This window comes from Argentina anserina, chromosome 3 (assembly GCF_933775445.1).
Source record: "Argentina anserina chromosome 3, drPotAnse1.1, whole genome shotgun sequence".
Lineage (NCBI taxonomy): Eukaryota > Viridiplantae > Streptophyta > Magnoliopsida > Rosales > Rosaceae > Argentina > Argentina anserina.
In genome coordinates, this window is record NC_065874.1 from 5,692,240 (window position 1) to 5,716,290 (window position 24,051).

General features: G+C 37.7%; 3 protein-coding genes across 3 annotated transcripts; 2 read left to right on the forward strand and 1 right to left on the reverse strand.

Annotated features, from left to right (window-relative positions):
• The first annotated feature begins 4,677 nt into the window (after positions 1–4,677).
• LOC126786080 (uncharacterized) lies at positions 4,678–8,118 on the forward strand. The gene is made up of 3 exons (XM_050511788.1): positions 4,678–6,231; positions 7,057–7,291; positions 7,977–8,118. The coding sequence occupies exons 1-2, from the start codon at positions 4,943–4,945 to the stop codon at positions 7,232–7,234; spliced, it is 1,467 nt and encodes a 488-aa protein (XP_050367745.1). The 5' UTR covers positions 4,678–4,942; the 3' UTR covers positions 7,235–7,291; positions 7,977–8,118.
• LOC126786081 (putative germin-like protein 2-3) lies at positions 8,029–8,895 on the reverse strand. Its single transcript, XM_050511789.1, has 2 exons — positions 8,674–8,895; positions 8,029–8,578 (listed from the first exon to the last, which is right to left on the reverse strand). The coding sequence occupies exons 1-2, from the start codon at positions 8,786–8,788 to the stop codon at positions 8,040–8,042; spliced, it is 654 nt and encodes a 217-aa protein (XP_050367746.1). The 5' UTR covers positions 8,789–8,895; the 3' UTR covers positions 8,029–8,039.
• Positions 8,896–19,120: 10,225 nt separating this feature from the next.
• On the forward strand, positions 19,121–23,783 carry LOC126787928 (dihydroceramide fatty acyl 2-hydroxylase FAH1-like). The gene is made up of 7 exons (XM_050513848.1): positions 19,121–19,260; positions 20,621–20,692; positions 21,522–21,614; positions 22,718–22,914; positions 23,000–23,105; positions 23,351–23,497; positions 23,603–23,783. The coding sequence occupies exons 2-7, from the start codon at positions 20,642–20,644 to the stop codon at positions 23,726–23,728; spliced, it is 720 nt and encodes a 239-aa protein (XP_050369805.1). The 5' UTR covers positions 19,121–19,260; positions 20,621–20,641; the 3' UTR covers positions 23,729–23,783.
• The last annotated feature ends 268 nt before the right edge of the window (positions 23,784–24,051 follow it).

Sequence of the window (24,051 nt, forward strand, 5' to 3'; positions counted from 1 at the left end):
CGCAAAACTTATATGCACAAAACCCTAGTTATATACCAATGCAATAGGTAATGTGTAGTTAATAAATTGAAACTTTATAATTAAGCAAGATAGGGCAGTTGACTAAACCATCTGGATACAGCAACATAATTCTATTTGATCTAATGTACCTGGTACTGGGAGATTCGTTCTTCATCTTTATTTTTCTTTGCTGAAAAGAACTTCGTCTTAATTTAACTGAGCAAATACGTAAGACATGTAATAAACAAACCTACGATCGCGAAAGCGAATATATGTACAATTTGGTAAACATGATCGAATTTGGTTGTAGACAAGCTAGCACAAGCTACTGCTTGACTTACACATTATCTTTCATTAAAAGTTCCATCAGTCGATAGAAAGAAGGGTGCGTGGCATACAAACAAGTGATTAATTGTCATCTCACCTTCGTGAGTCCAAGGAAATATGGTTCTTTTTTAAAATGTCTGAGGAAATACGTTACACAAGTTAATCAAAATGTCATCACAGATTCTGGTGGTGGAGGCAATTGCTGTGGAGGCAATAATGGCAAAGGTTGCAACTTGCAAGCTGGCTGTGGTTTGAGATGTTTGGAGTATATATATTTCGTCTGTTCTCCTTCTTCTTCCAACTCGACTTGCTTATCAAACCAACGCGATGTTAGAAAATCATAGATATATTACATATATAATTTAATAAATTAAATTATAAAATAATTATAAAACAGAAATATAACATGAAATTATAATAATGAAGAACACGAAAGAAAATAAATATGAACTCAACCAAAATACTGAACGATTGATGATCGAAGAACTAGTCGAGACGTATGTGATAACACATTGTCCTTAAGATATTTACGCCTCCTCTATTGGTGCAAAGATGATAAGCGTTTGTCTCCCAGGATATAACGATTAAACAATTCTAGGAAGTTGCACTACTCACTAGAACTCTCAACGAACTCGAAAAATACGTTTTTCTATCACCAGATTTGTCTTGGCAGAGGCGCCATTGATCCATGCTTTCTTGTCATATCCTCGGTTGTCTTCCTCAATGTGAAGCCTAACCTCCAGATCCTCCATGGTTATTTCCTTTCGCTTATGCTTCAAATAATTCTTGAAGTCCTTCCAAGCAGGTGGTAACTTTTCAATAGCACATGCCACTTAAAAACTTTCACCTAGCTGCATTCCTTCAACGTGAATCTCATGTAGAATTAGCTGAATCTCAAAGAATTGACTCATCGTGGTATCCTCGGTCTTGGAATCCACCATCTTATAATCAAGAAAACGGCCCATGATAAATTTCTTGGCGTCGACATCCTCGGTCTTATATTTTTTCCCCCAAAGATTCTCATAGCTCCTTTGCCGTTCCCATGCTAATTTACATATTGTACAATGAGTCGGCCAGACCGTTCATGATATAATTCCTACATAAGCAGCAATCTTAGCTTGATCGCCTTAGTCATCTTCCTTGAACTCAGGAGCATTCTCCGTCAAAAACCTTGCCAGCTTTAGAGTGGTCAGATAAAACATCATCTTTTGTTGCCACCTCTTGAAGTGCAACCTATTGAACTTCTCAGGCTTCTCTCCATGAGATACTGAGACAGGTACATTGGGAGCAGCAGTAGGCACATTCGGCACCAACGATCCTTTGCCATTTCCAGAATTTTCTCCGTTAGTCATTTTCGGAAACTGAAACACACACACAAGGTGTAAGTTCACTTGAAAATTTGTAGATAAAATATCGAACACAAATTATATAAGCAATATCAAATTAAACGTCTTAAGATTGTTAGAAAATTAGTGATATATTGCATATATAATTTAATAAATTGAATTATAAAATAATTATAAAACAGAAACAGAACATGAAATTATAATAACGAAGAACACGAAAGAAAATCAATATGAACTCAACCAAAATACCGAACGATTGATGATCGAAGAACTAGTCGAGACGTGTGTGATATCACACTGTCCTTAAGACGTTTACGCCTCCTCTATCGGTGCAAGGATGTTTGGCATTTGTCTCTTAGGATATAAGGACTAAACAATTCTAGGAAGTTGCACTACTTACTAGAACTCTCAACGAACTCGAAAAATACATTTTTCTTTCACCAAAGAAAAGCTAAGAACAATTTGAGAGAGTGAGAGCTAGTTGTGTTTGGAATGATTTTATAATGAAATGATGATGGTTATTTATACAAGTGAGGATTTGCAATCAGCAATGAAGAAGATGGTTGTTAGAATTCAAAGAGAATGTAACATACATGGGTTACAGTCAATGAATACAAAAACATTTTCTGTTACAAATCTCCTCCATAACATTCATGTTGTTACATAATTTGAACATGTAAGAAAATGTAAAACATCCAAAAGGAATTTTCGAAAATACAAAAAGAATTTGCGTTCCGACCCCCAATTCGATGTTGCATTTGTATCCGCAGGTCACGCATGCATACACGATTTGCACCCTCATGTGCGTGTGTGAGAGGGTATAACGAGACTTACACACTTTACAACTCATAAGCATTGAATTCTATATAAAACATTTTTAACACTTCTATTTTCCAATGTGGAACAAACATTTTACCTCATTCTAAGTAGTTATCTTTGAGTGACAATTTATTATTCACCCACTAACCAAATTAGCTCTCGTTATGAAGAACTCAAATCTATATTTATCTTTAATTAATTTTAAATTTAATTTAATTTAATTACTCAATTAAAATTTAGTTTAAAATAGTTTATCCAAACTATTTTTCCAACACGCCAATAAGAAAAACGAGAATGAAGACACCAGCCGCCAGTCTTTCATTCTCATCACTTCAATTAGAAAAAAAAAACTATGTACGTAGGGATCGGAGATCTTCACCCGAATTTTTCCGCACCAAGGATTAAGATAATCACCTTGTTGTGCCTCTTACGTGACTAACTCCCCACTATATATGGTATATATTTAACCTCTCATTTCTGCTTGTCAATCTCACATTCCCATAGTTTTTTCACCAATACTGATCTCTAGACCATTTAATATGCTTAGGGCTTTCTCTTTCTGTAAAGGGATCCATTTAGAAGCTTCACCGATCCTTTCTTTCTGGAAAGAGATCGTTCCTTTCTGATTTTTGGAGCTTTCAAGCTTCCTTTTATCCTTTCACTTCCACGCGTTCAACTTTATAATTGCCTTTCAACTATGCAAGTATAGTAAAGAAGTAAAACAACTGCAGATGTACACAGTTTCACTAAAGCACGTAAGAACTGTATAAATTTGGACCGAGTTAACTCTAACGTGCTTCTCATTCTAATCATTCCAGAACCTTGATTAATTAACCACATGCTATACGTGCTTGATTCTTAGGCCAATTAACATGCATATGTTTCATTTGTTTTACTGTTCTGTTCTCCCTTTAATCACCAGATATTTGTTTTCTTTTGTCTATTGCTTTCTGGGATTAAAGAACCAGCTGCTGCTTAGATCGAATCACGTCAATGGAGTTGGGTCCCGACTCCAGAGCTTTAGACAAAATATCCTGATTAATAAGTTGGTCCAATTATGGTGGTTTTCAGTGTAGCGTAGCCAGTGGGGGACATCTATCACATGAATTAAAAGCTGATCGATCGACCAACTTTGGGGATTGTTGGTGAAATTAGTTTTACACTTGGCAGATTTTCCATGATTTGATTTCTATTCTATTTTCTTGAATCTATAATGAAGTATATAGAAGAACAAATGGGGCAAAGTCTTATCTGAACAACTCATGAAGGGATTGGATTATTGGTTTTAGGGCATCTCCCATTATTATTCATATTGCAGCACTAGCCTTTGGGTTAGAATTGCGTATTGGACAAAGGTTAGGTTGGATAGCAACTTGAAAAGGACTCATTATTTGGCCGCTAAAGGTAAAAAGACCCATTCAAAGTTTCTAAAAACAAAACAAAACAAGTAAATTAACCCAAGAAGTTCAATTATATGGAACACTTGCAGCTTAAGGAATTTTCAATGGTATTTTATAACTCATTTGAGGTTTAAGCCTCCTTAATGCTCTAATGAGTTGATGGTAAATATACTAAAATACTTGCATACACGAGGATTGTAAATTATTAATATATTGATGAAAAATTCTGAGAGGATACCGCACCATATTCATTTCTTTCAATCATTCAATCACTCAATTACTAATTCATGAAAAATTCACCATGTTCTTTATTAACTCATCCGCAACATGAACCGGAAGACATCCCCATACTCTTGGAATACCATTTAAATGTCGGTTTTCTACCGACTTATCGATCCGAAAAGCCATTACGAAACCAAATTCACCACCTAACTTCATAAAAAAACTGTAATAAAGAACATAAAAGTCTTTTATTTATTCATGATCAAACAGAATAAAACAACTAAAATTGAAAATAAAATAAGATAACTAAGAAGAAATAAATGAATTATAAACCGTTTATAGTTGGAAATTCCACTCGTTTGTGTTCTCTTCACTCATTTCATCAACAGCTTCAATTTTTGCAGTTCAAGAAATTGAACTATAAGCCTCTTCATCATAAAACAGCAAACAAAAACGTCGTCGTGTTGTCTCAGTCCCAGTAATATAAGGACACAGGCCGACGTTCAAAGTTTCAACATTCAACAACTCCCCAACACGCTCACGCTTCACTCACCCGAATTTTCAATTTCCTCTCGCTTTCGCACTAATTTTATTTTCCTTTTGTTTATTCAATTCATTCCAATTCCCACCCATAATTCCCCAATTTTCCTCCTCCTATAAAACCAACCCAGTTCTCTCCATTCCAAAACTCAAAGTTCTCCGACTTTCTTTCGGTTTCCTGTGGACTTTGGGAAACAAACATCCCAATTGTCTTCTATAAAACACGGTTTCTATTTTCCAATTGAGTCCGCAGTTTGTCACATTCTATTATTCACATCTTCAGAGACGATGCCGTTATTATGGAAGAAGGGGAGGATTTCCCAAATGCTGGCGGATCTCCAATCGCCGAAAAGGAGGGGCGGATCAATGGTGGTGCAGACCGGATTCCCCACCTCGTTAATAGATCTCATCGTCAAAAACCGCGATCGGTTGAGAAGACAGTCGAAAAAGAACAAGAAGATGCAAAACTCGGAAAAAAGTACGGATTTTGATCCCGTTGACCAGGTCTCCGATCAGATCGTGTCGAGTTTCGAAAAGGGTGTCGATGATTTGTCGATTATGGTTGAACCCAGTTCGGGAGAGATCGACATGGCCGACAGAGAAGATCACGGTGTTTCGGAAGACAATGATTCTCGGAGTTCAGTTGAAACAGATGCGGATAGTTCTGAAGTCGTTGCTCGGGAATCGCCACGTGGCAGCTCGGGGGATTCGGCCTCGGTGTTTGTGGCGGTGGCGGTATTGGCTCTGTGCACGACCAAGTTCGCCGTTGGGTTCACACTGTCTGCTTTTCTGCTTATGTTTTTGGAACTTGTGGGTAAGCACTTTCTTTGCTTAGTGAAACCTTGCTCGTATGCGAAATCGGGCTTGGGGTATATGGCTAGGAGGATAGGGTATGCAATGACGGTTTTGAGGAGTGATGTGGTTGTGAAAGAAAGGAATGAGGGTGTTGTGTTTGAATTGGTAGAACCTGGGGTTGAGTCAGACTCTTCAATTGAGGAGATTGAGGTTATGAGTAGTGGTAGCGTGCGCATTGATGAAGGTGGCAGTGAGAAGAGTTTGATCGAGTGTTTGAGTATGGAGAAGAAGGTTGAGGTGGGTGATCATACAGAGGGCTCATCGGGTTCGGTTTGCAAGGAGAGTAAGAGCAAGGGTAGGAAGAAGCTTCTGCCTAAGATGGGAGCAAAGTCTATCAAGAAGTTTGTGTCTAAGAAATTGCGTGTGAACAACAAGAAGCATCAGTCTGAGACTGAGCCGGAGCCAAAGCCAAAGCCAAAGCCAAGTACTGAAGGTTTCAGTGCTGAGGTAGAAGAAAGTGAAGGCATTTCACCGGTGTCAGTAAATTCCGAAAGCAAGTGTGAAAAACAAGAAGCTGATGGAATGGTAAATTCAATGATGGTTGGAAAGAAGGGAACAGAAAGCAAAGGGAATTTTGGGCATCTGATTCTGTTTTTGATAGCTCTTGCTGGACTTGTTGGGGGTCGGCTTATAGCTCTGCTGCTTACAATCACTTGGTGCTTTACCTTGAAGGTGATTAGGTCTTGGAGCGGATCAGGCGATATGCCCGTCCCCATGAAAAGGTGTTCTCTCCCTATTTCCTTGTAGAAAAAATGGAGTTGTTGATAGTTTTCTCTGGTTTAGATATAGTGTTCTTCGAGTCTCACTTGTAGTCTGGCACTGAGAGCTTAGTGTGATAGTATTTCCAACCTTTTCGTTGGCTGTCCAGCTTGAAGTGTTGTACTCTAAACTGTAAATTGCTACAGATACAAATCAAAATCCTTATATCAATTTCGTTTGTTTCTGATAATTGTTGTCTTTAGTTCTGTTCATCGGTTGAGTATCTATTGGCTGAATGCCTCACCAAAAATCAACTTTGTTTTTTCAGATGAGAATCTATTCAAGCTGAATATGTTCAAATACTATAACAAGCTTAGTCCTAACGTGGGTATTAGATTCCAGTTTTCTCTCTTTTAGAAGTTTAGGAAAGTTGAAAGCAAGTTAGGTCTATGTCTTGTTGGAAGTGAAAAACTATGGAAATTTCAACTATCACAACTCTTTACGTTATACTGATTCTAAATTCCGGTCTGCTATCCAGAAATTCGTCTTCATCCCTTATGCCGGGCCACTGAAATGAAATATCTTTTGAAACGAAGAAAATAGAAAGAAATGTGATTTGAACAGGGAACCAGAATATGGAAGCTTCTTATGAACCTTGGATAAATTCTCCACCTTCTTTAAATTAGTACCATCTGATGTGGTCTTTTAAATAGATTGTGACATGACTCCTCGGTGATCATATTATCACCAAAACTCTTTCCTTACTTATCACGCTTAAATTGGTAACTGATTGCCCCTTGGTAATTTGTTGCATGTTTAATGATTCTTCTTGTCTATGCAACTTTCAGCTTATTGACATGCCTTTCCATAAAAGTTGCACGGCCTGACAAAGCTTGGTTGCAAACGTGGTGTTGTGCGTTAGTTTCCTCAGTATCCTGTCCAGTCCTTTGCATAGGCAGCAGCCGCACAACAATGCCTGCTCTAAAGAAGTCTTTGACCTTAAATGATAACCCTGCTCTACACTGACTGCACATAGCATAAAGATCATTTAGACAGCAAAAGTGCTGAAGCAATGAGGTTAAGGTAACTTCTCACTATCTCATTGAAATTTTTAGCAGACCTTATTGCCCTGAATGAGAGTATTCTCTTCACGGAAAAAAAAAACTATGGTGTCATTTGGTTCTATTGGTTTTCCAGTATAGTAATTCTTGTTCACAGATTCTTTTTCATGGATTTGAAGTCCTTGTGTTAATGGTGACCTAGTAAAGGCATTGTTCATAGTGGTCCTTGTCATTCTCCTGCCTCTCGCACTACAGGTACATCTGAATTAGTGCTCTTCCCGCACATCTGGTACATTGTACAATGAAGATACATTTGCAATAATGTGAGGTCAAAGTTGCAGATGATATAACTTGAGGGATAAATCTACCCTGATCTTATCCGATATATCCAGTCTTGATGTGCACGTGCATGGACTATAGAATTTCATGAAACAATCCCTTTGTGAACAAAATTTTAAGCATCTAAGCAGAAGCATTGATTGCAATCTTATAGTTTTAAAGTTGAGAATCTTAGTGATGAGACAAAAATGAAACTGGCTCTGCTTTATGAAAGCAAATTTGAAAATAACCGATTTCATGTATGATATTGGCATCTACAAGAATAACTTGCAATATGCAAAAGCACATTTGATTTTGATGGATATTTTAGCACACAGTTGTACAATTCTAACACACAATGAAAATGACTAGCGCTGTTCATAAATCAGGAACTTCTTCTTCACACTAATGTCGGAGGGTGACAGGGATCAGAAACTCTTCCAGGAAATTATCTAAAATTGTGCTTGCAAAGTACTAATAATGGACTTGTCAACTTGGAAAGCCTTGGCCAGAACATCATCTGAAATTGAGGGATTGGGTCCAAAAACTGAGTTAGCAATAGTGATGACTCCAGGGTTTTGGCTGCTCAGAGAAGACTGTGAAATGGCTGTTCCAGATCCCAGATTTTTCTGGAAGTGAACTAGTCCAACAGGGAACACAAACACATCACCCTTCTTAATGATCTTGGAGATGAGCTTATTCTCTGGGTTGGAGGTCACAAAGCCAACATAGAGCTTGCCTTTCACAACTGTCAGAATCTCAGTCGCACGAGGATGAGTGTGGGGAGGAGTAACACCTCCTGGTGCATAGTCAATTCGAGCCAGTGAGATACCAAGGGTGTTGAGTCCTGGAATTTGAGCCACATTGACTGGGGTAACTGTAATACCGAGAGGGTTTGAGGTGTTTCCAGGGATGTGAAGTCCTCCGAAGGAGAAATGCTCCGCTTGTGCTAGCTTGGAGTCCAAGCAAGGCAAGCCATTTACTCTTATTACTGTACAAAATTTGAATAAACACAAAAGTTAAGCATATATGAATGCAAAGGAAGGTTATTTTAACAGAAGTATAGTGAAAGGTTTTGATGTAAACCTGAGCTAGTGGTGTCAGCAATGCAGAAATCTTGTAGTGGACTAGGCTCGAAAGCAATAACCAGAGAACATGTCATGGCTATTATTGTAGCCAAAAGTACAATTTGGTTGGCCATCCTTAGTTCTTTACTATCTGCAAATTATAACAGATTACAGGGATTGATAGAATTGTGAAGCAATAGGGTACCATCATGATCTTTTTATAGAGAATGGTTTAGAAGTAGCTGATGGTTCTGAATGAAGAACAAGCTGCCGGCAATTGCACTATAGACACTGAAAAGTCTCGATTGCCTTTCAGATAAGCGAATTTCAGCAAAGTGCATACATTAAGTTCCAAGATTTGTTAAACATATGTAATCATCCTTAATAATTTGAATGGATATTGGCATATGTTAAACATATCAAGCCAAAGTATTACGTTAAAATTTTGGTTCCAAAGTTAGAGGAATGCTCCTGCTGAGCTGATATGGTCAGATTACCAGTTAGTTATCTGGGCATTTGACTGCTTCCAAAGACTGGCCAGCTTTCACTACAGACCAAGTCACAGTGCCATACTTGATTTGATAAAAAAAAAATCATAGAGAAAGATTAAGGAATCATCTTTTTAACATTATTACAAGGACAATAAATTAATTTATTATTTCAACATTCCAGGCTTCTTCTCTTCAGGAATTATATGGGCTTGCCATTTGTAGCTGCACAAACACAAGGTCATCAATTAAAAGTTCTAACTCCTCAACAGTTGCTTTTGACAGCAGGTAAGTCTTCGAAGCCATGGAAGAAGATCACCAAACGATACCGAAGTTGCCAAGTAAGAATCTGTTAGCGTGATTTACGGCAGAAATCACGGACGTGATTTGTGGGATTTGTGGAATGATTATTAGGTTATATATAGAGCAGATCATGATGTAATTAGCAAGTAATTCAATCAAGTATAAACCATTTCAGTTGGTATCAGAGCCGAGCCTCTGTTGTTTCTAGGTTTTTTGGCAGTGGAAGAACTTCAACCGAGCCTTCCTTTTTTTTTTCGGCTTCTGTCTTGCCTACGCCGAGTTTTCTGCTTCTGTCTTGCCAACGCCGAGGTTGCTACGTCAACAAGGATTTCCGCTCGTCGCTTCCCTCTGCTACGGCCGTCGTCGCGCTCTCCGCTCCAACAAAGCCCATCAGTACCCCGTTGTCCTTTGCCGTCTCCAGACGTCGCGCTCTCCGCTCTGACGAAGCCCACCGGTACCCCGCGGTCCTCTGCCGTCTCCAGACGTCGAGCTCTCCTCTCTGGTGGTCTCTTGGTCTCTGCCCGATCGCGCGACGCCAGTGTTCTAAAAATCGCCGCCTAGGGCCGCCTAGGCACCCGGAGACTCTTGGTCGCCGCGATTTTGGGCCGATTAATCCCCGATTAATCCTCTGGGCGCTGGTTTTTAGTTGTCCGCCCGATTAACGCCTAGCGTTTTTTAGAACCTTGTGCGACGCCGTCCTCCTCTCCGCTTTTTTCCAGAAAATTCGTCGAATTTTCGCCCCGCGTTCGACCCGACCCGACCCGGTCCGACCAAATTCTGTGATCTTGGTTGTCAATGTAGATTCATTGACAGTGCAAGTGCACCAAAGACAGGTTCAAACTGTTTTTTTTTTTGTGTTTCCGCTGCATCAATCCTGATTTTTTTCGATTTTCAATGGGTTCTGGAGATGACACAGAAAGTTCTTAGATCAATAACGTTCCACAATTTGAAGTATCTGTCAAGAATTCTGAAAGTGGTTCCTTTAGGGGCGCTAAACTCAACGGAACCAATTTCCGTAAATGGAAAAGAATTATGGTTGCTCATCTTCGAAGCATGCACAAGATGAGGCATGTAACCAGAGTAACTATGGCTCCTAGTAAAGATGATGTTGTTGCCAACACTAAATGGGACGACGATGATGGTCTTGTCATGTCAGTCTTGTAGAAAGCTATAAATGACGAGATCGTTGATCTGGTCGAGGCCTGTACCACTGCGCAGGCAATATGAAAAACACTGGAAGACTTATATACTAATGACTCTAATTTCATACAGGTTCATGAGTTAATGTGCACATTTTTGGCAATGCAACAGGATGGGCAACCAGTGGCGCAATATTTCACCAAACTGAAAAATATTTGGGCCGAGATTGATATGAAACGTCCTTGCATGATCAAGCATCAGGAGGATATTGTTTGGTACCAAAAAGAGAAGGAGCTTGAGCGCGTTCACCATTTCCCGAGATGTCTTGATGCCAAGCATAACAGTGCAAAAGGAGAATTGCTCAGAAAGATCGAACCCCCTAGTCTAATCACCGCTTTCACATATATCCGTAAGGATGAATCTCAGCAGGAGAGTCTTCATCAGACACAAGTTGTAGTTTCCAGCCTTACTGTTCATGCTAGATCTCCAGCACCATCCCTTCCGCTAGTCACTTCGGCTACATTTCATCAGCAAGGCCCACCACCCGGCTTCGGGAATCAACCATGCCCTCCTTGCTTTTATTTCCATGATACTAACCATGCTCGTGCGACCTGTTGGAAGTAGTATCCACACCTTCGGCCTAAAAAGACCTAATTATCATCACAAGGCGAAAACAGCTATTCAATTCATCAAGGAACTGGATATCTATGGTGTCATTGGACATGATCATCATACAGCAGGAGGAGCAACACATACCGCATCCATCGCTGGTCGTGGTAAAATTGGTATGGCTTTACACATTTCTAATTTTGTTGGTTTTGATACATGGATTATTGATTCTGGTGCATATTGACAAATCTTATTTTACCGTATTGTCTCCTCCACCAGTACCATATGTTACAAATGCTAACGGTGAGGCCTTCCCTGTGTTAGGGACAGGATCCGTTCGTATTACTCCCACAATAGAGCTTCACAATGTGCTATATGTACCTGCTTTATCTCATCATTTGCTCTCTGTCCCAAAATTGAACACTGACGTTAAGTGTTCTGTAACATTTTTTCCTATGTATGTGATATTTCAAGATCTTCTCACAGGGGAGTTCATTGGTCGGGGGTATCTGAGGGGCAGGTTGTTTCATCTGGATCAGACATATGCGGGGGAGAAACCAGGGCCACAATATCGGACCGCTTTAATCTCCATTTCTGACAAGCTAAGTGAAGTTTGGTTATGTAATCGTCGCTTAGGGCATCCATCTTTTAGTGTTATGAAAAAATCCATACTTTGTTTATTAGTGTGGATGAGTCTTCTTTATGTTGTGAGACATGTGTTTTAGGCAAAAGTCATCGGTCTACCTATTCCCCTAGTACTTCTAATAAAGTACTATTTCTTTTGAATTAATTCATTCTGATATTTAGGGACCCTCCAAAGAGTCTACTGTGTCCGGAATGCGGTATTATATGTCCTTTATTGATGATTGCACACGCCTTTCATGGATTGTTCTTCTTAAAACCAACGATGAGATTGTTTTGGCTTTTCAAGCCTTATATACCACTGTCTAAACCCAATATAATGCCACAATTAGAGTTCTTCGTTCTGATAATTGGGGGGGGAGAATATGTGAATCATGTCTTTCAAGCATTCTTTACCACACACATAATTGTTCATCAAACAACATGTCCTTATACACCTGAGTAGAATGACGTTTCTGAAAGGAAAAATCGTCATTTACTTGATATGGCTCGGTGTATTTTTTTTAGTGCCCATTTGCCTAAATACCTTTGGGGTGATGCTGTCATAACTTCCGCCCATCTCATTAATCGTCTTTCATCTCGTGTCCTTCAGGGAAAAGTTCCATATGAGGTGCTTGCATCTCATGTCTCATTACCCTCTTTTCTTACCCTTCCTGCCCGTATTTTCGGTTGTGTTGCTTTTGTCCATCTTCCACAACATCAGCGATCTAAATTGGATGTCCGGACAGTTAAATGTGTGTTTGTTGGATATGGCGAACATCAGAAAGGGTACCGGTGCTATCATCCACCTACCCGGAAGTACTATGTCACTATGGATGTTACATTTTTTTAGGACATGAGTTATTTTACCTCTTTTGATACTGCTATTCAGGGGAAGAATTCATATTTTGAAGAGTTGTATCATGGAGAGGGGGAAACAAGTGAGCTAGTACATATGGTGACAGGTTCCGTTGAGATTACCAATGTGTCAGCTACACAGGCACCACCGAATGATTCCGGTATAGTTACTCCGGAGAATCCGGACCCAGAAGATGCAACACAACTACCCCTCATGTCTCCCGTACTGTTATTTATCCACCTAACCAATGCTCTCATGGTACAGAAGATCACTCATCTGAGGTTAGTCATTCTATTGAGACTAATACTAGTGAGGCTCATAGTAGACAATATGTCTTGCAAAATAGGTCTACTCGGGGTTAGCCAACAAAAAAATATGAACATACCCTTCATGCTAAAGCAAAGTATCCTGTGGCAAATTTTATATCTACCAAAAGATTGTCTAAGTCATATGAGTCATTTGTGAATCAAATATTTACTGTATCAGTACCTAACAAAGTGCAGGAGGCATTGGGAGATCCAAAATGGAGGAAAGTAATAGAGAAAAAGGTGGAAGCATTACAAAAGAACGATACTTTGGAGCTTGTATCTCCACCACATGGCAAAAAGGCTGTGGGATATCGTTGGGTGTTTACAGTGAAGCATAATCCAGATGGGTCAGTGAGCCGGTATAAAACACGCCTAGTAGCAAAGGGGTTTACCTAGACATATGGCATAGACTATGATGAGACATTTCACCTGTTGCAAAGATAAACACTATTCTGGTATTGCTCTTTTTTGCTGCTAACTTAAACTGACCACTTAGACAGTTTGATGTTAAGAATACATTCATTCATAGAGAACTAACAGAGGAAGTGTACATGGATCTTCTGCCTGGATGTGTCTGCTTCTCCAAGTAACTTTGTATGTAGATTGAGAAAGTCTTTGTATGGTCTTAAATAGTCACCTCGTGCTTGGTTTGGAAGATTCTCACAGTTCATGAGAAAAATTGGCTACATACAGAGTAATTCAGACCACACGTTATTTCTCAAACATCAACAAGGGAAGGTAACAACCCTAATTATATATGTTGATGATATGATAGTTACTGAGAATGATACTGTTGAGGTGGATAGATTACAGAAACAGCTAGCCACCGAGTGTTAGATGAAGGACCTAGGTACACTCAAGTACTTCTTGGGCATTGAGGTAGCCCGTGGAAGTGATGGTATCTATCCGTGTCAGAGGAAGTACATCTTTGATCTACTAACAAAGACAGGTATGTTGGATTACACTCCCATTGATAATCCTATTGAGCAGAACCATCGATTAGCAGAGTATCCAGATCAAGTGCCTACTGAAAAACCTCGTTATCAGAGGCTAGTTGGAAGCCTAATTTATTTATCACATACCAGACCAGATGTTGCGTATGCAGTAAGTGTAGTGAGTCAGTTCATGCATAATCCCAGTGTGGATAGGGATGGGCGCGGGCTATTTTTTTCAGGGCCCGGCCCAGTTGTAGTATGACGGGCCGGGCTTTGTTCTTAAAAAATCAGGGCCCGAGTAAAACCCGGCCCGGGTCAGTTAATTGCAGGGCCCGGGTAAAACTCGGACCGGTATCATCTGGGCCGAGCCCGCTCGGTTTTCCGGGCCTAACTCTGTTTTTGGTTATGTTCCAGTGTCATTGTATCTATTCTATAAGTTTATGATCACTTACGAAAAGTCAATTACATAATGACACCTAATGTCCCGGGTTTCCGGGTTTTTTTTGTTAAGGATTTGAAGGCCCGGGACCGGCCCGGACATAACAAAGCCCGGCCCGTTTATTACATGACAACACACGAGCCCGAAAAAAACCCAGCCCACCCTGACGGGCCCGTCGGTCCGGTCCGGGTTGTTTTTCTTCTTCGGGCTTTTTGCCCAGCCCTAAGTGTGGACCACATGGATGTTGTTGTAAGGATTTTGAGGTACTTGTAGTCAGCTCCAGGGAGAGGAGTAATATTCTCTAATCACAATAATATCCTTGAGGTTTATGGCTTCATAGATGCAGACTGGGCTGGAAATATTACAGATCAAAGATCCACATTAGGGTACTTTACGTTTGTTGGGGGTAATCTTGTTACATGGAAGAGTAAGAAACAAAAAGTGGTAGCTTGATCTAGTGCTAAAGCAGAATACAGAGGTATGACTCAGGGAGTGTGCAAATCGTTATGGCTTAGAAATTTGCTACAAGACTTGGGTATTAAGCCTAAGTGTGCTATGAAGCTGTACTGTGACAACAAGGCAGCTATTGATATCTCACAGAATCCTGTGCAACATGATCGTACAAAATATGTGGAGGTTGATCGTCACTTTATAAAGGAGAAGCTAGACGCAAAGATTATTAGTTTTCTTTTTGTTCCTACAGAAGAGCAACTTGCCAATATGCTCACAAAAGGAGTGTCTAAGAATGCATTTTATGACTCACTTAGCAAGTTGGGCATGGTTGATGTGTATGCGCTAATTTGAGGGAGAGTGTTAGCGTGATTTACGGCAGAAATCACGAACATAATTTGCGGATCAAATCACGGACGTGATTTATGGGTTTGTGGAATGTTTATTAGGTTATATATAGAACAGATCATGATGTAATTAGCAAAATAATTCAATCAAGTATATACCATTTCAGTGAATCAACTATATATATATAGCCAGAATTGAGGTCTATATATGTTACAGAACCATTGAAGTTTATCCAATTATTCCTTCTGGGATGGTCAAAATAAATTTAGTAGGGGTCTATACACATGCAGTCGCAATTGAGCGGCTTAAACAATTGAACAAATGAGTCAAAAGTAACAAAAGAATGAAAGAATTTGAATGTACGTAGGTGGTTTCATGGCCGATAATTACCAAGACATTTCTGGATAGAAATGCCACACCTGAAAGTAATGGTCAAGTTTGAGACTATCGAAACAAAAACCAGCAAACTGTGCAAATTTTTACTAGTTTGTTGCTGATCTGGTCGATTTCCAATTCCTCCATGGGAGCTTTCTTGCGCGTATGAGTGACTCTTGGATAAGAAACAGGCCCCGAACTGAATAAGTATCTGCAGCCTTTGTGTGGACAGAATAAGTATGTGTGACCTTCATGTGTAACATTTTCATCAACCTACTTTGAGGCCGCAAATGAGGGAGTGTGTTGAACAATGAAGAGTCGAAAGTATAAAAGAATGAAAGAATTTGAATGTAAGGTCACCGCTATCGATACGGAGGAGATTGCTTCTTTCCTCATCTAATAACGTAGAAGAGCGAAGAAGATCACACAGAAGAGAACGAAGAAATGGCAGATCAACATGGTGAGAGTTTTAATGTATGAAACAGAATATGAAAGAGAGCAGCATAAAGCTCCGTATATATACACAGTTGACATAGAGATTTCAAACTGTTGCATGGCGCTTATAATTCAACCATTTCAACGTTCAAACCAATTGGCATGTGTGTGAGTCAAATCAAACATTGCTGCCTATATACAGTTGGTCTTATTATATGGATGTATTACTTTTGCCTCCCAAGGTTTAAGAATATGGTTCAGAAGTTAATAGCACACCCCTACTCGGTAGTTGCAGAACCGCATTTGAGGGGTAACACTAAAATGTGATTCATGCGAAGCTAACCAAAGTGATCCCCGGCTTCACATCAAACCCTGTAACGAAAATGGTTTGAGATATGTCTCATACGAGCCGGTTATCATCTTTCTAAGAAAACTGAAAACGTTTTCGCTCCAAATAGTGAGATATCTTAGATATTTTTAGTACATTTGTAAGAATGATCTAATCATTATAGGGTTTTTCATACACATGTCTGTTCGGTAAAACTGGCAATATATTCTTGATACTATTCAAATGATTAAGACGACTTTGGATTTGAAAGTTGAATTGGACAAGATGATATTCTGAAGCGGGCGCTCTCAAAAGTTTTAACGATGCAAAGCCTAATGAAAAGCGTGGTAAAAGACCACAAAATAGTCCTGTTGTTCTGAACAAACAAATCAATTCTTGCAAGTGGAAATTAATTGTCGCAATAAAGAGGGTAGATAACTGGATAACATCCGAACATGTCTCTTATTGCATAAGAATTTGAACATTGTGTAATTGACCAGCTCCAGATTTCATCTAAATTTGTCTAAACGTGTTATAGTTCCTATGCTTTTCTACGTTTGGTGAAGCATATAGATAAACAGACCAATTAATTAACACGGGTTATATAATGAAAACAAAGAGAATCATCAATATCAAACAATATAGGCAGATGATATGTACATGTAAATATTGGAAGCTTGATAACAATCCTGGAATTCATACAACTCAAGAAAATAACAAGACAACAAAACTTTTCAAAGGAAACTAGCTAATACCATTCATGAAGCCAGAATGGTTTCTTCTTGAATATTACAATACAAACATCAGTGACATAATACTCTATTGATCCCCATCTAACCACCTCTATACTGCAGAGCCGCCAGTGTTGATCGTCGCCTCGGATCATGGCTACCTGATCGGATTGCTAACCGTTTAGGAACGCGAAGATGAGGAAGAAGATGAAGAAGAAATGAGCAATCACCATGCTTGCTGAGAGCTTGGAAGAGCACAAAGCTGTATGTCAAAGAAACTAAGACAGAGCTGGCTGGCCCCTATATCAGTTTATATATATATATATATATATTCATATACATAATATGTTGGACATAGAGAAGGAAGCATCACCAACATAAATTCAATTAAAATTCGAGATGTGCAACCCTGCTAAATTTCAAAATTTGAAAAATGCCAGATCTGATATTTGATGGGTTGCTTTGGATGTTCATGGTTTTTATTCCTGAGCTTTTGAGGGTATATTTTAACCGTTGCAGCAACCTTCAATTATTAGAATTTAGAAGCCAACTGTCGTAAGGAGTGGTTGCACATGATCTGATGCCAACGTTTGTGCACTTTTTTATCAAAGACCAAATTTGTATACCTACAGGTCTTCCATTATTCCCAAAAATATCTATGACATGATACCATCAAAGGATCAAATTAGAAACCACCAAGTGTTTGAATACGACTCACAGATATTATGGGTAGCGTGATATGTTTAATTATGTTTTGTTCTACATTGCAATAGGAGAAACTTTTGTTCTCTTTGGAGTTTGGAGTTGCTTGTAAATATAGCAAGTGTTTTCAAAATATCAAAGATATTTTTTGTAGCTTGATTGCTTTTTGAGTTACCGTCTTAAACTTGAGGTCTAGCTAATCTTTATTCCGGCTGTAAATTGTAAACTAATTCGATCCTTTTAGGTATCATTAATAACAAACTAGTTATAACTCATCATTAGTTAGATTTTACCAACTAAATATAGCTTTCACTGTTAGAGATGCCATATAAACTTGTTACACAACATAACCAGCTTCCTTTGGCGATTTGCTGTAAACAATTATGTTAACTTCTGTTAGATATCATGTGTGTAGGAGATGAGTTGACGCGGTTTGGGTTTGTATACAGTAAAACCGCTATAACTTAATAGGTTTTCGGAATTGAGAAAATTTATTATTTGAATAAGATATTAATATATTAATAAATTAATAATTTATTAATTTACAAGGTATTAAATATTTTGTTTCACTTTTTCAAAGAAAAAAGTTTTATTTTTTGTTCATGCACCACATTGTTGGATTTATCACAGATAACATTGTTCAAAATATTATGTTGTTCGATGTATTGTATTATTTTATTTGACAATCAAAAAAATTCTTCAACGAAAATCCTCATACACATAAAATTTATTATATAAATTATATCATTATTAATTTATATATTTGATGGGGTCTATATGAATTCTCAAATTTCTATTATCTTATAAATTTAGCGAAATATTAATTTAACACGTTAGCCCCGAGTCAGGACCTACAAAAAGTATTATCTTAACGATGTTATTAATTAATCGGGTATTAATTTAACAAGGTTCTACCATAATTAACCTACTTGTAATTTAACCTTTTGAAGGCGCATGACGTTGCAATTTTGGTTGTTTAGAGATTTGGTTAAAAGTGAAAAGTAATTGGAGACAGTAAAACATAAAATGATTAGCTAGAATTGAAGGATAGATGGCATACTGTAACTGTCAAACAGCTGACCTGTAAATCTGAAGAGGGGCTTATGGGAGAAATTATTATATATATCTGCCACATATCTCATGTGGCGTATACCCTTAATGTTATTGGTATATTTTTACTGTGTTTGTTTCTGATTAGTTATTTATATGTAAATAAATTTTTGTCATTTTTACCGCGTGCATGTCAATTATACTTTCGTAATATGATTAACTAGGTACACCACATGACAGTGACACGTAGTGTGATAGGTAGACATAATAATTACTCGGCTTCTGGTTTAAGATATAAAGCGTGTTTCCAATCCCTTTTCATCACTAGTTTGTTTCCCTAAGCTTTTAAGTTTTAACCTCTTCAGCTCGTGGTCGTGGTCATGGTCTCTGTTTTTCCACCATCAAGAAAAACAACCAAGCTTTGAACTTTAACAATCTTTCTGGGTGTTTTCCCACTACAATTGTTCCTTTATTGTACTACAAAGGTTGGTGTTTTAGCTTTTTTGTTCAGAAAGTTGTAAACTTGTATCATAATGCTTCATGTTTCTAGGCAGATTTGATCTGGGCTGTGTATAATATGATAAATTTCGGTGATAATTGTTGAACCGGGTTTTCTGGAATTTGTATCTTAGAGAAGCATTGTTGGATTCAGCTTTTCTGTCTGGATTTGTTACTACTCTCCTTCATTATGTGGTGATTGGATTTGTAAAACAGATGCACTGTAGTTTCTGGGTATTTGATTTGAGGGTGTTTGCCACCAACGATCTTGTGTTCCATATAATTTCTATGATATGTAGAAATAGTTAGGACTGCTGAAGATTGTAATTACTAAGTTGATGTCTAACATTCGAAGTAGTATAAACCTTTGATTGAATCGCATATTCCTAAGAGGATATGCTTTTGGAAGGCTTGAACAGATTTGAGATAGATATAACACGACCCATAATTTCTCATCAGGATCGGTTTAGTAGGTTGCCTCTAGTGGAGTTTAAAGACGTAGTTTTTAGTTGGTCGGATTATTTCTACTTATTTTATTCATGTTAGAAGAATGTCTTTGCCCGGATACGATGAGGTTGGAACTTGTGTCACACTTTATAATGATTGGTTCATGGAATAAGAAATTATGGGAAGGAAAGCCAAACCAAGAATGCTAATTCAATGGGTTAGGCTGTATCACCTGCACTTCTGCTGCTCTTGCGATGTATAAAAGTCCCTATTATTGCTTATTTTCTTGAAAGTAAACGGTAAAATTTCGTTAAATTAATACTTGATTAATTAATAATCTCGTTAAGATAATATTTTTTACAAATCATGATTCGGGACTAACGTGTTAAATTAATATTTCATTAAATTTGTAAGATAATAAAATTTGAGAATTCATATAGACCCCATCGAATATATAAATTAATAATGATATAATTTATGTGATAAATTTTACATTTATGAGGATTTTCATTGAAGAATTTTGTTGATTTAATCATTATCAAATAAAATAATACAATACATCGGACAACATAATATTTTGAACAATGGTATCTGTGATAAATCTAACAATGTGGTACATGAACAAAAAGTAAAACTTTTTTCTTTGAAAAAGTGAAAGAAAATATTTATTATACCTTGATAAATTAATAAATTATTAATTAATTGATAAATTAATAAGTTATTAATTAATTAATAAATTAATATATTGTTAATTTATCGATATATTAATATCTCGCTAAAATAATAAATTTTCTTAGTCTCGAGCCTATTAATTTATAGAGGTTTCACCGTACCTTTTCCTGATGTAGAATTGCTTTCACATTCACTTTCTGCTACTGAATTTATTTTTGTCGTTACCAGTTACTTAAAAAGCCTGCGTAGATGGTCGTCAAACCTTTTACTGTGGACTTTGATAAGCCTCTCGTCTTCCAGGTTACAATGCTCTACTGATGTTCTACTAATCTACATTTTACTCTTTTGTGCATGCTTATTATGTGTAAATTGTTTACCCATACGTATGATTCTTCATCCTTCATCCAATGAGTTTGGTGCTATGTTTCTACATGTAAATTTCCAGTAACACAATGGAGTAGTTGTTATCTTTTTTCTTTTCTGGTTGTTAAGATTACACTGCCTTGCTGTTTGAAATTTATTTCATAATTACTTTCAATTCTCGCCAAGTTAATTTAAGATCCAGTAGTTGAAGGGTGGCAGAGGCTTAGCTTGACTTCCTCCATATATTTGTATTCCAATAGGCATTAGAAACAATGGTATAAACGATTTCTTTTTTTTCTTACATTGCTATTTGCTAATGTTACCAGTTATTTTTGAAATTCAAGCTTTCGAAACAAACCGTCTGAACAGCCTGTAGAGAAAAAGCAAACTGCTTAAAAGCAAGGTTCTAAAAAACGCTAGGCGTTAATCGGGCGGACAGCTAAAAATCAGCGCCCAGAGGATTAATCGGAGATTAATCGGGGATTAATTGGCCCAAAATCTAGGTGGCGAAGGATCTCCGAGCGCCTAGGCGCCGCTTAGGCGGTCCTAGGCGGGGATTTTTAGAACATTGCTTAAAAGACAAGTATCGATGATAGACATATTGTAATTTACTTAGTTTTGAACGCCTTTTCTCCTTTGAACTTCAGACCTACTATCTGAGGACATTTATTTCAATTATAATTTTTTTTTTGCGATTAAATTTTTTATTAGTAATTCATCTCACTTTGACCTTCTACACCCTTGGAACTTTATAGGTTGGTTATAGGTTGGTCATCTTGGCAAAGGTTACAATGAATGGGTTCACCAACCTATTGTCAGCAAAGAAGGCCCCAGATTTTTTGGAAATTACTATTTGGAGGTGTTACTTTAAATTCCTGCACTCGTATAAATTTTAAAAGGCACAAAATACCAGATCCCACATAACTAAGTGCATCCAATATTGTGTGGAAGTATATAGTCACAACTCACAAGTAATACATCTTGCTGTATATACTTAAAATGTGGATTTGGAAAACCTTCTTTTTGCAGTAAAAATTATGATGAGTAGGATTATATGTAGGGCATAAACCGAATTAAACAAGCAAAACCGACCGAACTGAACTGAAAATATGGTTCGGATAACCGAACCGAAGAGATGTAGTTTAAAAATGAAGAAAACCGAACCGAAACCGGTTTAAACGGTTTGAAAATGGCTTACGTGATCAAATTAACCGATTTAAAACCGAACCGACCGAATTTAATTTAATGATTTAAAAAATAATAAATAATGGATATTAGTACAAAAAATAACAAAACATAACATAGAAGGTTGTCTAGTGCAGTTGGTAGAGCGCATAGTTGTTATATTCTAGGTCAGGAGTTTGAATCCCAACATTAACATTTTGATGTTTTATTGAAAATCTATCAAAATGAGAAAAATATAATCTTTACATAGTTATTAATGAGACGTGCGTGTGATGTACTAATTTGTGACATCATCTTTGAGTAGGAATTTGAGTCTCATCTCTTGAAAAAAAAAATACGTATAAGGTGTGAACCGAAACCGAACCGAATTTCGGTTAAACCGATTGTTTTAGTTCAGATTAATTTGACTCGGTAAATAGTTTGAATTTCTAAAAAACCGATTAAAGTGGTTCGGTTTCGATTTTAACTAAAAACCGAACCGAACCGATATATGTCCAGCCCTATTTATATGCTTGAGCACTTTAACTATAGAGCATATGTTATCATAGAATGGCAAACAAGCATTAATAAATGATAATGTTTATATAAGATATTCGTATTCTTGACTCTTGTATTGGAACTCCTAAAATCCAAGTCTAAATGCTGTGTACCAGTTTTTTTTTTTTAAATAAATCGGATCAGCAATTCTGTCATGATGCATTTTAAGTCGGTTCAAGTGTTTCTATTCTTCTCATTGATACTGTTGTGGCCGTTTATTAACCCATTAACTTGAAACAGCTCTTGACCCGCACGACATGGTGGGTGATTCCAATTGTTTGGCTGCCTGTAGTATCCTGGTCAGTCTTCATGTCTTTTAGAACGGGGCTTACATTACCACAGGTAGCTTTATCAGTGGTTGGTGGCATCTTTATTTGGACATTGACGGAGTACGTTATGCATCGCTTCCTTTTTCATATGAAAACAACAAGCTATTGGTTGGTTCTCTATCCATGTCTGCCATCTCTTCCCCCCGCCTTTTTGCTGCATTGGCAGCACACTTAATTTGGTCACTTTTTGTAGGGGAAATACCATTCATTATTTACTTCATGGTTGCCATCACAAGCACCCTATGGATGGGATGCGCCTTGCTTTCCCCCCTGCAGCAACAGCTATTTTTTGTGTGCCGGTATGATCCATATTACAATTTCATATAGGTTTTACCATCGTAATTATATCTGAACGGGAGACGAAATTACATGATACTCAATTGAACTAATATTTTGGTGAAAAAAATCTTATCACTTTGATAAAAATTGGCTAACAAGATTCTCATCAATTTGAGGGTGTTCTATTAGTTTTGGTCCAAAATTGATCTTGTGTATATTTACTACTGTCCGCTGATCCTGATATATCTTGGGATATGTCTGCTAGTTTTGGATTATGTTTAGGCTTTTATCACCTCCGTTAGTTGCTCCGGCTTTGTTTGGAGGAACCTTATTGGGATATGTTGCATATGATGTTATTCATTACTACCTGCACCATGGGAAGCCATCCAATAGATTGACTCAAGATCTGATGGTAATAACAACTTGAAGACTACTAAACACATCCCGTCCTTGTGCACTTGTTCTGTCATGATAGCAGTTTCAATGTCTTTGTAAATATCTGTGTTTGTGTTGACAGAAATCTCACTTGAACCATCACTTCAGAGTTCAAAGTAAGGGATTCGGGCTCACTTCCACCTTATGGGACAATGTTTTCGGAACAGTGCCTTCAACAAAAGATGCAGAGAAAATGAGTAACCAGTAGCACTGGCTGGGTAAGATGGATCTTCTTGTTACTATGTAGTTACTAGTAAGTCTTTCTGCCTCTCATATATCAATTTCTAGCAACATCTTGCATTATTTTCTTCTAAATAGCAACTGGACCGCTGGAGTCAAGTTATTTGCCATAGAAAACTTTTCTGCAAACCCAAAAATGATCTGGAAGATAAAAAATGATCTGGTGCATTGTACAGTAAACTTCTTTAAGTACTATCTATACAATTTCAACAACGTGACCACCTAGAGAACAAATTGAACAATATCTTGCTGATTAAGTGCAGTTCACATTTGATTTTAACTGCTGAACAA